We start from the raw sequence: 17,140 nt of genomic DNA on the forward strand, positions 1-17,140 counted from the left end.
TCTGGCCCTGCCACCCTGCCACATCCTGGAGATGTAATCCCATCCTGACCACAGCTGGCTGGCGTTGGGGACCGTGAATTTTCCATGGCACCTGCTCGTGAGTCAGCCTGAGTGGTGCCTATCTGTTGCCCCAAGAAGTTGGCAGTGAAGCCGGAGAAGACGTCGAACAGGTAAGAGCAGCCAAGGTGTTCAGGGCTTTAAAAGGAGGAAAAAGAGAAAAGTGACCTAAATTCTTTTTGGAAGGAGATGATGTCAAAAAGAAAGAAAAGGAAAAGAGAAGAAAGGCAAAGAAAAGAAAACAGGCATACTCGTGTCTAACCAGCACAGCGAGGGCAAAAAGCCAGAGTTCAGAACTACGACCTTGTTCCGAAAGCTCTTCAGGAGACTAACACAGTCCATTCTCTTCTCCAGGAAGGAGCTAGAGTCTCCCTATCTACCTGACCAAACAAGACTTGGTGAATACAAGGATAATGCCTGGCAGGGTGGCATGTCCCGGGTGCTTGCCGTTTAGTAACCTGCGACCTGCCCCAGGCTTCAGAACCAGGGGATGAGAGCTGTCGTCCTGAGGATGTGGGGGTTAAACATACCTTGGGCTCAGCCCACGGAGCCGTGCTCATATCTGTGGCAGTGACCCTGGTCTCAAAACAGATAACCACACTCCAAGCTGGGGTCTCTCCCGCCCGAGGGCATTTGGGGCCGCCACCCAAGGTCCAGTGGGAAGTTACCTCGCCGGGGGCTGTTGACACCCCGGGACAGGGCTGCCAAGTAAAGCTTGGTCAAGGTCTCAGACTGGAAAAGCTGGGGCTGATGGAGTTCCCATTTGAAGCCAAGGCATTCGAGTGTCACATCTGAGGAGAGAAAATGACACTGAGCAGCAATTCAGGAATGTCCCCAGACAGAGCTGGGTGACTGCTTCCAGATACGCCTTTCAATCATAGCTGTTACCGAGTGGCAAGTGGCTTCCTCAGGTCTCAGCAAGGTGCAGCCCTAAAGGAGCTCAGTGGCCCTGAGGGGGACACATGGCAGCCTTACAGTGGCAAACCCAGAGAGCTGCCAGCAAAGCCGTGGGACTTCAGAGGCGCACGCGCTGCCCTCCAGTTCAGGCAATTGGAAAGGTTTCGCAGGACCCTTTCAGGGACATTGGCTGGAACACTCGCAGCGTTTCTCAATCTCGGCACTGTTGACACTCAGGGCTGGTGGCACTCGGTGGTGGGGACTGTCCTGTGCCTTATGGATGCTCAGCAGCATCCTGGTTTCTACTGACAGGCTGCCAGCAGCACTCCCCTCCCCAGCTGTGACAACCAAGAATGTCAGCAGACATTGCCAAGGTCCCCTGGGGAGCAAAATCATTCCTGGTTCCCCGCTGAGAACTGCTGGATGGTTAGTACCTGAGCCCTACCATCTGAAAGGCCACAGGAAAGTGCAACACAGCTAATGGCTGTCAGAGAGGGCGGGTCTCCTGGGCCTCTTTCCTCTAGGGAGTGGAGACTACCAGAAAGTTCATTATTTCCTCAGAAAGTATGAAATAAAATGACAATGTGAAGAAGACCCTTTGCGAACTGCAGGAGGGTTTTAATGTCTCAACTTTTCCTTCTTAATATTTTTTTAGTTGTAGATGGACACAATTTTATTTATTGACTTTTATGTGGTGCTGAGGAACGAACCCAGTACCTCACACATGCTAGGCCACACTCTACCACTGAGCCACAACCCCAGCCCCCGCAGAAGGTTTTATATGGGGGAATCTTGCCTGTGGAGCGCGTGGATGATTTTGAAAAGAGAGACATGCACAGGAGGGAAGGTAGAGGATCCAAGGACATCAGCCGGGAGAGGCGGGGTGAGAGGGCTCTGCATGGCTCAACTCCTATGTTAGCACAGAGCTGGGAGAAGGGAAGATGCAGGGGCTGAGCTCCCCAAACCCTAGATTTCAGTGCCAGATAGGACTTGCAGGACCATTTGCCCCAACCAGTTATTTCTTGGCTTTGCCATCAGTGTGACTGTGTGACTTGGCTCTCTGTTTCTTTTGCCTGTTATTATTATTGCTATTCACCTGGGGATCATGCCTTACTTCTTGGATCAGCCCAGGTGGTCTGGTTATGCTGGATTACAAAAACCCCACTCTTAGGGTAACCACAGGCAGGAGAATAACTGAATCAAACATGGTCCCTCACTGGACATTGCTTTCCATGTTCCAAGATGGCCAACGCAGGGCAGACATTGCCAGTCGATCCCAGAGCTCTTTCTCCCAGTCAGGAGATGGCCTCAGACTACTTCTCTGGGTCAATCAGAGTTGATAAATGAGAAGTTTTTGAAGTCTTTTAAACTTTCCTTGGAAAGGGGCACAGCTCTGATCTCAGGTAGCATTACATGGGGTCGGGTTTATCCCTCCCAAAAAACCTCTTTAAGAGCTGACTTTGGACTAGGGGAGTAGCTCAGTGGTAGAGTCCGTGCCTAACAATGCATGAGGCCCTGAGTTCAATTCTCAGTATCACAAGAAAGAAGAAAAGGAAGGAAGGAAAGAGGGAGGAAGGAAAGAGCTGACCTGTCTGGGTTTCTTGTTAGGCTCAAGGGAACCTTTGGTTAGCTGGATGGTCCAATTCTGATTCTTGGTCCTATTTCTGGAAAGTCCTCTTGGACAAGCTCAGATGTGGATGTCCAAGTCACAACTGGTTAAAGCCCAAGGGAAAAAGCACCCAAAGCAGCTGCCGGGTGCTTAACGTCACTGTTTAGTCTTCCACTCTAAAGGCTACTTGTTGGCATTGGTACATTTGTCTTTGTGTGTGTGTATATGTGACCACAATCAGTGTGTTTACTGAGCCTGGTTTTCATTCATCATGCATTTGATAAATATTTACAGGCCAGTGGACAGGAATTGCAGCTGGAAGACCAGTGACAAGAGTCCCCCAAAGCCAGCAACATTCTGATTTCACCCACAGATGACAAAACTCACCTGCTTCCCCGTTTTGGCTGGCCTTGTCCTTCAAATTCTCAGTAAAAATTTTCCAAATTTTTGGAATACGTAACCTCAAGGAAAAATACAAACAAAAAAATCCAAGAATTAATCCTGACATTTTTCTCCAACTGGGACAGACATCACTCCAGTGTGTGCTTCCCTGCAGCTACCATCAACCACCTTGTCACATCGTGTCCTTTGGGGGCGCTTCCTCAAGTCACTGTCTGTGGATTTGACCACAGCAGCTGACTCACGGCTGGCCCCAAATACTGATTCACGTGTCCAGTTTGTGGGTAGGTCTTACTGGGGAGGTATGTGAGGTTACCCCTGGCTGCCCAAATTACACCTAAAACAATGGCATACAGTAGGTGCCCATTAAATATCTGTTGGAGAAAACAATAGCATGTTCTACCCAGTTCCGGGACTAACTCGCTAACGATTTTGTTTGGAAGTCATACAGTCCCGGTCACAGTGACTACCCTGCTCTTCCCGCCAGGTTCCAGCCGGCTGCCCAGGCCGGCCTGCTGAGGCTGTCCCGTCCAGTTGCTTGCCTCGACCTGATGAAATATGCTTTTGCATTTGTCCATGCGTCTTTACCTTTATTGTTATGACCTTCACCTAAGCTCCTGCAGCCTCCCAGCCACCAGCCCTCCTCCCCTGGTTGCGGGCCCTGTGCCCTGCAGAGCTGTTCTTGCCTCCCCTGCCGAGCATTCCCACTGGCTCCCAGAGCTCCTGCAGACACCCAAACGCCTTGGCCTGGGCCTCCCTGGGCCCCGTTCCAGCCCGCTGACAGCTTCTGCAGCGAGTGGGCTCCTGCTTCCTCTCCCTCCCAGGTGCTGCTCGCTGGGCTCCAGTGCCCTCCTGCTCTCCTGCTCCCCCTTTTCCTCGAGGGGCTCCTACACACCCTTCAGGATGGGCTTTGTTGTTGCTTTCTCCAAAGCAGCTGGGAGAACGTCTCCCCGACCCCAACCCCAGGATGAGCACCGCTGAAGCGCCCTCTGGTGTCCTGTGGCTGGCCAGTTGCTCACAGGTCCTCTGCACCACAGGGCCTTGGTTTACCTCTCTGCCTGTCATGAAGATGTGCAAGCCATCATGCAGGGGGCTCAGTAAGTGTCTGAGTGGATGAATGACAGATAGATAAGACGCTTTTCCACAAACACTATGTACTCAGCCCACTGAGCAAGCAAATAAAACAAAATTTGAGTCACATGTTCATGACTTGAGGAGGGTCATTCCAAGAAGGTCAACCAGCCAAGGAGTACTCAATGACCACATTTGGTCTCAGTAATGTGGTGTCCACTGGGGCATGCTGTTTTTCTGCAATCCCAGAAGCCCTCACAGGCCAGGGTATGTGGAGGAGCCTGTGAATAATACTGCCTTCATGCTGCCCTTTCCAGGGGCAGAGATGGCTGTGAGTGACTCAGTCTCAGGAGGGTTTGGGACCATGAGTTGTTTACCCACCAGGACCAGTGGGCAGAACCCAGCCACCCTCACATCTTCCCTCAACCCCCTGGTGGCTTGGGTGACATGTTTGGGAAGAGCTGGGCAGGGTCAAGAGTTCGGACCATGACCTCAAAAAGGAGCAATGGGTTTTGGAAAATATGGGACAATGCCCATGAGCTCAACCACCCTCACAAACATCCCCATCACCAGCTGAGCCAGGAGATGCCAGACAACAAACTGACCACCCTGCCTCCTCCTAGGGTCGTGGTCCTTCCAAGACATGCTGTCCATCATTCAAGTTCTGCAGAGCCCAACAAGTGATGGGATGAATGGCATCTGGTCACCCCTTTGGGGACTAATGGCCTGTGATGAACGATGTAGCAGATGGAGATGTTGGGACCATGCTCTGAGGCTGGGAGCTTCCTCCCCCAAGTCACGGTCCATGATGGAGAGAGGAAGAAGGGAAGGGAATCCTGTCAGTTTCTCATGGACACATGGCTCCTGCAGGAGTCACAGATGTGGGGCTCCATCCCTGTCCTTCCGTCTTCTGCCATGCGACCTTAGACCAACCTCTGTGTCTTGTGCTTTCCTCCATAAGATGAGAGGACGGGGTGGGCAGAGGGCGAACATCCAGAAGGCCATGCCCAGCACTGCGCGTGCACTCAACTGACATCTGCCCTTTCGCTTCCTCTCTGACTCAGACCCTCAGGCTCTGGGCCCACGCTCCTGGAACTGCTCTCTGGTAAACATCTAGGGGTCCCATTTTGACATTTTGCCCCTTTGCATGACCTCCCTCCACCCTCAGAATGGGCGTGGCATTGCAGGCTGGATGGGAGGAAAACATCGGGCAGGGTCACCAGCTGGGGAGCTGGGAGGTTTCCGGGCCCCTGTCCAGCACCATGACCCTTAGACCTTTAGTGGGGTGGCCCGTCCCTTGGGCCCTGTCTGAGGAGTGCTTCACCCACGCTCGATTTCTGGGTTCAGGTGACAGCGTGCATCCACTCATGCCAGACCACACCAGGGACTCTGCTTGACAGGGGTGTATTTGTGCCCAAACACCGTTCTGAACTCTTTCCTTGGATATTGCCATAATTCTCACGGCAACTCCATAAAACAGCATATCCTATGTGTAGATAAAGAAGCTAAGGCACAAAAAGATAAGGTTGTTTGAGAGGAAGCCAGCATGTCCTCATCTTTCAGCCCCCATCCCTCATGCCCCAGGCCCTGACGAGGAGAGCAACCAGCAGATGCGGCAGCATCTCTGAGGGACTGGTCTGAGAGCCCGCAGCATTGTGGACAGACACAGCCAGCTGGCCACCTGGGCAGCATCCAGGCATGGACCTGCTCAAGACAGGACATAAATAGAAAGCTGGAAGCAGGTGTCCCCAGCTTTCTACCTGAGAGCCTTTACTAACCAGACAACTTAGATCAGTCCAGCTCCTGTCAAAGTACACAGCGCCCTCAAGTGGGAGAAGCAACGATCACAGCATCAGCAACGGGAACAGGGCTTGCTGTGGTGTGGCAGGGAGGTACACAGAGCTATGGGTGTCTCAGGGGAGGGATGGATGTAGCATGGTACAGTTCCAGGCTCCCCATTGGTCAGGGGACCGGGGAGGGAGGATGTGGCTACTAGCTCAGCAAACAGGGGACAAGCAAAAATTCTGTGCCAGACTCTGCCCCAGGGTGCAGCCCCTGCTTAGCAGACTTGACCTTGAGCTTGTGAGATAGATGCTGCCAGCCAGAGTGCATGGACTCCGGCCAGGCCAAGGCACTAGGAAAATGAAGAGTTCCTTCTGCAATAGGCCCAGCTCTGTTGTTGGGACGGGTATGAGAGAACTCCTGGCATGGAGGAGTGGTAGTCCAGCTGGCTGTCAAGATGCCAGGAGATTGAGGGCGATAGACTCATCAGGTAGAAACGGGCATTTGTGAGAGATGGTCAAATACTCAGTCACTAAGTTTTGTCAAGAAATCATTTCATCCCTGGATGATACATTTAGAATCTTGTGAGGGTCTCCAAGTTCCAGGTGCAAAGAAAAAGCCTAGAAAAAATATGGTCAGCCTCTCTCTGCATTTTTGTCACCAGCTTGCCAATGTGCCCATGACAACCCATCCATCCAACCAGAGTGGTCCAACCACAGGCGCTGGATTCTCCCTACCTGTCTGAGTTCTTCAGAGTTTCCTCAATGTCTATGCCCAAAGCCTGGCACATCTGGGGAAGTGCCAGCAGGTCCCCGAAGAAAGGCTCTTGGGGCAAACGCCACCGGTTGGTTGGGCCAACTATCCGGCGCTCCAGCCGAGTTTTGTGCTGCTGGGTAATTAAAGAGAGAGAGAGAAAATCTTTTAACCTTGTGGACATGCCAGGGTTTCCAAATTGTACAGCAGAAAGAAAATCAAGACAAATTTTAAACTGCTGGCTAATTTTCAAACATGCTACTATTTCTCACAAAGTTTCTTTTCAAGGTCTATATTCCATAGCCCTAGTATCTAGTGCTACGGAGTTATTGGGAATTTAGGATTTAGGACAGGAGGGGCTAGAGGCCAAAGGTCAGGGAGAAAGATGTTTTCTCACAGGCTCTCTGAAGAATCCACAAGCAGTCATAGTATTTTGCTTTAAGTACTGTTCTTTAAGTACTTATCCTAATGCCATTCAGAGAGACACTACTCGGAGGAGATCCTGGGCAGGGGCTTTTCTTTTTTTAGCAAAATATATAAAACATAAAATTTGAAACATATGAAACTCATTATTCATTTTTAAAGGGTCCAATTCAGTGACATTTAGCACATTGGTAATGTCATGCAACGATCACCACTATCTAGTTCCAGAACATTCTCAATGCCCCACAAGAGAAACCCTGTGCCCATTAAGCTGTCACTCCCACTTCTCCCCCCACCCCGGCAACCACTAAGCTGCCCTCTGACTCCTATTTGCCTGTTCTGGACATTGTATACAAGTGGAATCACATAATACACGGCCTTTTGTGTCTGGCTTTTTTCACTTAGCACTGTTTTCATACTTCATTCCTTTTCAAGGCTGAATGCATTATGTGGTATACCGGCTTTTGTTTATCTAATAATCGTTAAGGGACATGGTCGTGCCTACTTCCTAGCTATCTTGAAGAGGCTGCTGGGCATATTCTTGAGTGAGCTGTTGCTGAACACCTGTCTTCTAATTTTTTTTGTTTTTTTCATACCCAGGAGTGGAACTGCTGGGTCACTGGGAATGGGGTCTGACTTAGAAAATTTCTTGAGGTTTCAGCAATTTCCTAAAGGGAGTAGGAGACCACCCAGCATGGAAATAAACCTCAGACTCAAGACTCAAAGAAACCAAGCAATGAAAAAGTACCATGAAGAACACATGCGAATGAATGTAATTGGTCCCAAGTCACCCAGGCACCAGGAGAGTGGCAGAGAGACCATGGGCTATGGATGGAGGATCTGAGCTCAATCTTGTTATTGTCACTGTTGTATGGCTTTGCAAAGTCACTCTTCTGAGCCTCTCTTGTCCTCATGTAAAGTGGAAATCAGGTAAAATGGGAAGGAACTATGACAAAGATGATGACAACATGTGATGATTATGACAGTGGTAGTTATGATGGTGATGTTGGTGGTGATGGTAGTGATACTGGTGGTGATGATGATGATGATCGCAGTGGTAATGGTGTTGGTGATGGTAATGATGGTGGTATGTTGCTGGTAGTGATAGTGTTGATGGTGATAGTGATGGTGGTAAGGGTGACAGTGGTAATGGTGGTGATGGTCATGATGATGGTGATGGTGACAGTGAGGTGTGATAGTGATGGCTACAGTGATGGTGGTGGTGATAATGATGGTGATGGTGATGGTGATGATGCTGATTATGGTGACGGTGGTGATGGTGATAGTGATGATGATGGTGTTGATGGTAATGGTGGTGATGGTCATGATGATGGTGATGGTGACAGTGAGGTGTGATAGTGATGGCTACAGTGATGGTGGTGGTGATAATGATGGTGATGATGGTGACGGTGGTGATACGGATGGTGATGGTGGTGAGGGTGATAGTGATGGTGACGGTGGTGATGGTGGTGGTGATAGTGATAGTGATGATGATGGTGGTGATGGTGATGGTGGTGATGGTGATGGTGATGGTGATGATGGTGATGGTGGTGATAGTGATGGTGAGGGTGATAGTGATGGTGATGGTGGGATGGTGATGGTGGTGATGGTGATGGTGGGATGGTGATGGTGATGGTGGTGATTTTGATGGTGGTGATGGTGATGGTGGGATGGTGATGGTGGTGATGGTGATGGTGGTGATGGTGATGGTGATGGTGGGATGGTGATGGTGATGGTGATGATGGTGATGGTGATGGTGATGGTGATGATGGTGATGGTGGTGATAGTGATGGTGGTGATGATGATGGTGGTGATGGTGAGGGTGATAGTGATGGTGATGGTGGGATGGTGATGGTGGTGATGGTGGGATGGTGATGGTGATGGTGGTGGGATGGTGATGGTGATGGTGATGGTGGTGATGGTGGGATGGTGATGGTGATGGTGGTGATGATGATGGTGATGGTGATGATGGTGATGGTGGTGATAGTGATGGTGAGGGTGATAGTGATGGTGATGGTGGGATGGTGATGGTGGTGATGGTGATGGTGGGATGGTGATGGTGATGGTGGTGATGGTGGTGATGGTGGTGATGGTGATGGTGGTGATGGTGGGATGGTGATGGTGGGATGGTGATAGTGATGATGGTGATGATGGTGGGATGGTGATGGTGATGGTGGTGATGGTGATGATGATGGTGGTGATTTTGATGGTGATGGTGGTGGGATGGTGATGGTGATGGTGGTGATGGTGGTGATGGTGGTGATGGTGATGGTGGTGATGGTGATGGTGGGATGGTGATGGTGGTGATGGTGGGATGGTGATGGTGGGATGGTGATGGTGATGGTGATGGTGGTGATGGTGGTGATGGTGATGATGGTGATGGTGGGGATGGTGATGGTGGTGATGGTGATGGTGGTGATGGTGGTGATGGTGATGGTGGTGGTGGTGATGGTGATGATGGTGATGGTGATGGTGGTGATGGTGATGGTGGTGAGGGTGATAGTGATGGTGATGGTGGCGATGGTGATGGTGGTGGTGGTGATGGTGATGGTGGTATGGTGATGGTGGGATGGTGATGGAGATGGTGGTGATGGTGGGATGGTGATGGTGGTGATGGTGATGGTGGTGATTTTGATGGTATGGTGAGGGTGATGGTGATGGTGGTGATGGTGATGGTGGTGAGGGTGATAGTGATGGTGATGATGGTGATGGTGGTGATGGTGGTGATGGTGGTGATGGTGGTGATGGTGATGGTGATGGTGGTGATGGTGCTGGTGATGATGATGGTGGTGATGGTGGTGATGGTGATGGTGGTGATGGTGATGATGGTGGTGATGGTGATGGTGGTGATGGTGGTGATGGTGATGGTGGTGATGATGATGGTGGTGGTGATAGTGATGGTGGTGATGGTGATGGTGGTGGTGATAGTGATGGTGGTGGTGATGATGATGGTGGTGATGGTGGTGATGGTGATGGTGGTGATGCTGGTGATGATGATGGTGGTGATGGTGGTGATGGTGATGGTGGTGATGGTGATGATGGTGGTGATGGTGATGGTGGTGATGGTGGTGATGGTGATGGTGGTGGTGATGATGATGGTGGTGGTGATAGTGATGGTGGTGGTGATGATGATGGTGGTGATGGTGGTGATGGTGATGGTGGTGGTGATAGTGATGGTGGTGGTGATGATGATGGTGGTGATGGTGATGGTGGTGATGGTGGTGATGGTGATGGTGGTGATGGTGGTGATGGTGATGGTGATGATGGTGATGGTGGTGATGGTGATGGTGGTGATGGTGGTGATGATGGTGATGGTGGTGATGGTGATGGTGGTGATGGTGATGATGGTGATGGTGGTGATGGTGATGGTGGTGATGGTGGTGATGATGGTGATGGTGGTGATGGTGATGGTGATGATGGTGATGGTGGTGATGGTGATGATGGTGATGATGGTGATGATGGTGATGGTGGTGATGGTGGTGATGGTGATGGTGATGGTGGTGATGGTGGTGATGGTGATGGTGGTGATGGTGATGGTGGTGATGGTGATGATGATGGTGATGATGGTGATGATGGTGATGGTGGTGATGGTGGTGATGGTGTTGATGGTGATGGTGGTGCTGATGCCATCTTGCCTTCAGAGTTGTTAAAAGGATCAAGTAAAGCTTGGGAAATATGCCTAACATATGGCAGGTGAAAGCAAACTGGATCTGGGTCCAGATGTAGTCCTGCTGTCGTGTGAGGCATGAACAGTGGTCAGTGCAGACAGTGGGCTGCTCTCTGCTTTCTGGGCGGTGCTGCCTGGACATGTCTTCCCAGCAGAGTCAGCCCACAGAGCTTGAGGTCCTGGCAGGTGCAGGACCAGCCCTTGAGGAAACCTGGCAATCCTGCCGGAACTCAGTGCCTCTCCACGCCATGACTCGTCTCCTTGTGAAGCTGATCTACTTACTGGATTCAACATTTTCATGAATGGTAGTGGAGATTACACAGCAGGAAAAAGATGAACACCTGAAAGACAAAAGAGCTAAATTTGAAACGTTTGATCAATTTCCAAAGGGTCTTTCAAAATATCTTATAGAGGAAATTGGCCTACAGAATCTATATTTTGCCACAAAGTAATGAGTGAGTCTCAAGTGTGTGTTATTGATCACATCAAGAGGATATCCGATTTTTTAAAGGCACAGTAAGTAGACAGACAATTCTCTGCCATTGTGTTGGGAATGTGGCTCAGATATAGCAGCATGGAAATAGCCTGGGATTCTCCACACCGCCAAGGTGCTGAGGACCGGAGCATGACTACAAATAGGCTGACTGTGTGATCCATCATTCAGACCAGGAGACTGAAGGGGTAATATTAGTAATGGGCCCAAACAGCAGGTGTGACCAAGGCTGTCCTGGACCCAGGGGGCTTATGGTCAGTGCAGCTAAGAGGGCCTGGAAAGGGGATGAACAGAAGGACTTTCCAGCTGTCTTTCAACACAGTCCAGGCAATTTATTTGCATGCAACAGAAACCAATCTGATTAATGGTTTGCCAAAAAAAAAAAAAAAAAAAAAAAAAAAACCACTGTGGAAGTCGGGGGAGGTGGGATTGATCAGAAGGATTCTGGTGGAAAGAGACGCTCCCAGAGGCCAAGAGAAAAGGAGGACTCTGTCAGGAAGGAAGGCGGCTGCGGCGGAGAGGCAGGGAGGAGCCCTAGGGGCTGCCTTTGTCAGATACTGCCACAAGGATGAATCGGTTCTCCCGTACTCAGTATCTGTGTGGTTCTGCTCAAGCCAAATTCTTTTTTTTTTCTTTTGGTAAAGTAATTTTTTTTAATTTAAATTTTTCATTTTTACAGACTGCATTTTCATTCATTGTACACAAATGAGGTCCACCTTTTCATTTCTATGGTGTACACAATGTAGATTCACACCATTCGTGTAATCATACGTGTACGTAGGGTGATGATGTCTGTCTCCTTCCACCATCTTTCCTTCTCCCACCCCTCCCACCCCATCTTCCTCTACACCATCCAAAGTTTCTTCATTCTTCTCTTCCCGCCCCCGCCACCCCCCATTATGTATCATCATCCAGTTATCAGAGGAAAACATTTGGCCTCTGGCTTTTGGGGCTTGACAAGCCAGATTCTTAACGAGTGAACCCCACTGGCCTACCCCAGCAGACACACGACTCACTCTGCCAACAAGACTTTGCGCAGTGGGGCTGGGTAGCTGTCCGGGGCACAGTGAGGAGGAGGAGTGGAAGTGAGAGAGCAGGAGAAGCCAGCAGAAGTCCCTGCACTTGACCAAGAACTTCAGCTGCCCCTGTGCTTGCTGCCCAGATGGGGCCTCACCTGCCTCACCACTGTGGCAGCGGGGTGGGTCAGTCATTCACTGGAGAGGCGTGTGCCATGCAGCTGCCACAGGCAAGGAAGGATGGCTTGTTCCTGAGATGCGGCAGCAAGCAAATGGACATGATCCTTGCCCCTTGGGATTTCTACACCCCTCCATAGGCAGGCTCTTCTCTTCTTTTTAAATTAGCTAGATGGTGTGAATTGCAGGAGTCATGTACGTCCACGGTAACGAGTGAGCCAATGCAAAGACAGAAAGAGCAATTCAGCAGCAGCTGCACACGATTTCACGTGGATGCATCGTTATTTATTAGCCTATGCCCCTAAGGACAGTCGTTCAGGTGTTTCCTGTTTTATTCCTATAGACAATGAGAGCAATACACACACACCTGCACGCACACATTAGGAAGTCAGTTTGTATACACGTGTGTTATCTGTATCTGCATCTAATTAGACATATACCTATATATCTTTGTATGTTACTGCTTTTCTTTTATTTCTACAAAATAGATTTTTCAAAGTGGGATTGTTATGCCAGAGAGATACACATTTAATTAAAATAGGTGATGTCAACTCAAATCCCCCAAAGTTGCGGCAATTTGCATCCCCAGCACAAGGATGAAGTGCTTTCCACACATCATCTCCTGTACCAGGCATTATTGTTATAGGTATTTTTGCCCATCTGGTGAGCGAGAGATGATTTCGGATTGTTATTTTAACTTGACCTTTCCTGGACGCCAGAAAGTTTGAGTGTTTCTTTTATTTATTTCTTGGACTTTTGATTTTTCTTCTCTGCAAACTGCCCAGTGGTGGACTTTTCCTACTTGCCTCTGAGTGGGCTGCAGCCTCAGCATTTCTGAAGAGTTCTAAAGGCAGCACTAAGGACATTAAGCATTGTCTGCCATCCATGCTACAGAAGTTCTCCCCACAGTAGCATTTATTGATTGATTGATTGATTGGTACTGGGGATTGAACCCAGGGCCTTGTGCTTTCGAGTCAAGCACTCTACCAACTGAGCTATATTCCCAGCCCAGTAGCATTTATTTTTGACTTTCTTTATATTATACAAATTATTTAATTGGGTATGGAAAATACGTCATGTGTGTGTGTGAGTGTGTGTGCGTGCATGTGTGTGTGTGTGTGTGTGTGTGTGTATTCCCTTTAACCATCTCTAATTTCAAAGCATACATATGCATATCAAGTCAGCCTGGGCTGGGGTGTAGCTCAGTGGTGGAGCACCTTCCTAGCAAGTGTGAGGCCCTGGGTTTGATCTGCAACACCACAAAAAAGACATTTCCTTCATGGCTGTGTTTCCCCCTTGCACAAGGAGGCTTCTCCCATTCCCAGGGAGTGCACAGCTGCTTCTCTCACCCCTTCCCCACACAGGAGTCAGAATGGCCTTCAACTTGCTACTTAAAACCCTCCTCTAGCTTCCCACGTCCCTTGATTTAAACCCCAAGTCCTCAATGTGGCCTAGAGGAATTGGAGAACAGGGGACAGAGCTCCACGCCAGGGCAGGCCTGGTCTGCACAGAAAGAGGCACGCAGCCAGGACTCCAGGCCTGCAGGAATGGCGTCAGCGTGGAGAGAGGGCGCTGGGGTTCGCCCTGAGCGCTTCCCGCCACTGCTCCCTTCGACAGGATACCCGTGAGTCTTACTTGAACCCAGGGGTATCTCAGTGGCCCAGAATGTATGTGTTTTTTTCTCCTTCCACCAGGCAATACGCTCTTAGTGGCTTCTAAGAGTGAGCTCCTGGGTCCCTCTGAGAGACAGGAGCTAACCGTGATGGCCCCTGCACTCCCAGAGCCCCTGCTCCCCAGCCGAGACTTCCCGAGGCTCCTCCTGCCCGCTGACCTGATGGAGCCCAGTGTGAGCAGGACCCAGCACTCGGAGGCCCGCTCAGTCTCTAAAGTGGATGGAAAGTACCAGTCCTACTTACAGTTGGGAGGCCCTTCTGCCCAGCAGGGGAGTGTTTACAGGGGAAGCGTGTCCAGGGGAGGGAACCTCATTGCACGGTCTCTGAATTACAGGAGAGCTGGATGCTGGTCACTTCTGAGCCTGAATCCTGATAGCTCTGATGACATCTGGGGCTCACCCTTTCCTTTTTAGGGGCCAAGGTGCCTTAATGGGGCAGTGTGCCTTGGTTTCCTGGGGGGCATTGCGGGCACCATGGCGACAGCAGGCAAGGTTCCAAGCACTTCCTGTTCCGGGTTCTGGTTTCAGCCCAGGCTGGGGCTGTGTCCCCAGCCCTCTGAGGGGAACTGAATCTCACTGTGAGCAAGGGCTTCTCAGGGACCAACTGGGTACCAGGTACTTCCTCCGCAGCCTCCTCCTAGAGGAGCAGACCCAATCCTGTTCCCTCAGAGCGCCAGAATCCTCAGCACCTGGGGTCACCTGGGGCTACCTGGAGCTACCTGGGGCCACCTGGAAGAGTCTTTAAAAAGCCTTCCCTGAGGATCCAGGTTCAAACCCCGAGCTCCAGCTGTAAATGAAGTTAGATTGCAGGTTCTCAGATCCCTCCCAGGTCTGGCATTCTGGGGGACTCTATTTCTAGCTTTTTGTATCCAGAAGTGTTTTGATAAAAATATTTCAAGAAACATTGTTTTACAATATTAAGAGCTATGTTAATGAGTTGCTTCGTTGGGTAATTTTTCAATCTATTCTCTCTGGGAACTAAGAACTACCTAAAAGGGCCAGACCAAGAGCCTTCGTGCTGGGGGCAGGGTGGAAGCTTGCAGAATCTCCAGTGACTTGGCTTGCAAAGCCTCTGCCCCAAACCTGGTCCATCAAAGCTTGGACTGCCGCTCCACGGCTTGTAGAAAGTCCTAGTCAAAGTAACAGGAGCCTGAAGTTGGGCAGCTTGTGAAGTCTGAGGTTGGACCCTCACAGGTTTCTTCTCAGCCTCTCGGGAGCCATGGAAATCACAACGCAGAGCAGGAAAGGGGCTGCTTTACCTGTGATTGTGTTCAAGAACATACGAAAGGCACAAAATAAAACACACACACACACACCAAAAATATAAAACACGACATACTTGGGAAGCAACTCTGAATTTACTTCTCTCCTCAGTCCCAAATCCTGAGATTCTAACCCTCCTGATACCCAAACTCTCTGTAGCATAGCTGGTTACTCTGGAGGATTCTGTGAGTGGCTTACCCATCCCTGCCTTCAAGGAGCCCAGCGACCAAACTTGGCCCTTACAAAGTGCTTGAAAAATGTCTCTAGAATTGGTTGATTGGCCGTATTGCTCAACAACTCTGCCTTGGCATGTGGATGGATGTTGTGTGTCCATGCCTGTTCACACACGTGTGTATATGTGGGTGCATGTGTCTGTGTAAGTCACGGTGCTGGTGTTAGCACACAAATGTCATCATTTGCAATTGCATTCATGCATTCTTCTTCGGCTCTCAAGTAGCCCCTGGGGGTGGACTTTGGTTCAGAGCAATGTCTTTGCGTTGTGCATGGGATTTGGGGTTTGGGGATGAAATGGGAGGGGTTTTATGGCAGGCTATGACTGACCCTGCAGCTGCTGCCTGGCTGAAGATCAGTCAATGCTCAGGATTTTGTGTTTAGTGGAAGCAGCATTAGCAGGTGCCACAGTTGAACTTGAGGTTGGGTCCAAAGGAACCCATGGTTGCTCACCTCTTAGACTAGCACTAAAGGCCAGGAGAGGGAGGGAGGGATGTACTGAGCAGGAGAACATGCTGGAAGAACAGGTGTGGCCAGGCCTGGGGGCAGACACTGTCTTTGTTTTACTGAAGGGGGATTAGGAGCCCCATTTTCAGATGCTGCCTACCCTCCCCTGGGTTGGCCAGAGGAAAAAGCCAGCCTCCAACTGCTGCTTCAGGGCCGGCAGGAGTCTGAGGCCAGAGGCAGAGCCTGTCTTCCTGAGCCAGCTGGTGGGCTCTCACTCTTGAAAATCAAAGTGTCGCTGGATTTTTTTTTTCTTTTACAAATGCAACACATTTATAGGTGCAAGTTCAAAAGCAAAATATTTGGAAAAGAAAAATAATCTGAATTCCATGGCCAAAGTTAACCAACAGTAGTACCTCAATATTTCATGTGTGTATACATACATTTTTAAAAAATGAGATTGTGTTCACTTTTTTCACCTGAGTTGTTCACTCAGTATATGACAAACGTCTTCTCCCACATTCTTGTGCATGGTGGCGTTGTTTCCTGGTGTGGAGGCAGATGGGGTTGGTGTAACAGCTCCCCCTACTGGACATCAGTGGCTTGAGGTGCAGGCCCCGCAGTGGGGTTGAGTGCTTGCCCAGGGGAGCTGCAGTAGCTCACACAGAGGGCCACAGAGGTGCACACACAACCATCTTGCACCTTTTCTTCTAGAGTTTGGTCTAGTGCCTCCACCGTAGCCCAATTCCAAGACCAAGGTGTGTGTGTGTATGTAGTGTAGGGTATGTCTTAGCTTTCTCTATGCTGCTTCTTCCCCCTCACCCAAAACTTTTCCCAGACGATTGTCCCTGAACTTTAGGGCCTCATGTACATTTTAATTAAGAAGTTTGAAATACATCACCCTTGACTCTCTTGACATCCCACCTGCCCTATAGGGACCACTTCTGGAGCAACCCACCAAGCAGGTCCTTGGGCTCCTCCTACTGGCCACTCTAGGAAGTGTCTTTCTGCTCAGGATGCCAAACTCCTCATGGTCTCTACACAGAAACCCTGGCCTTGGCTGGGTCCATCACTTTCTGCAGCATTTGAGCTCAGGGATCCAGGGCCTTCATTTCATCCCTAGAGTTTTCAGCACATATGTCTTCTACAGAACACTTAGGAACTGAGCTATAAATCAAAGTCAAAG

The 17,140-nt window shown here is 50.0% G+C and overlaps 1 protein-coding gene across 1 annotated transcript in view; it reads right to left on the bottom strand.

Annotated features, from left to right (window-relative positions):
• BTBD16 (BTB domain containing 16) overlaps positions 1-14,480 on the bottom strand; it is a 50,748-nt gene extending 36,268 nt beyond the window's left edge. Inside the window, exons 1-5 of the mRNA XM_079138474.1 lie at positions 14,261-14,480; positions 10,941-10,999; positions 6,553-6,704; positions 2,951-3,024; positions 726-848 (exon numbers count right to left, since the gene is read on the bottom strand). Of these exons, the coding sequence (XP_078994600.1) occupies positions 726-848; positions 2,951-3,024; positions 6,553-6,704; positions 10,941-10,958 (367 nt within the window). The 5' untranslated portion in view covers positions 10,959-10,999; positions 14,261-14,480. The remainder of the gene's footprint in view (positions 1-725; positions 849-2,950; positions 3,025-6,552; positions 6,705-10,940; positions 11,000-14,260) is intronic.
• Positions 14,481-17,140: the final 2,660 nt, after the last annotated feature.

Source organism: Sciurus vulgaris (genome assembly GCF_902686455.1).
Source record: "Sciurus vulgaris genome assembly, chromosome: 4".
Taxonomy (NCBI): domain Eukaryota; kingdom Metazoa; phylum Chordata; class Mammalia; order Rodentia; family Sciuridae; genus Sciurus; species Sciurus vulgaris.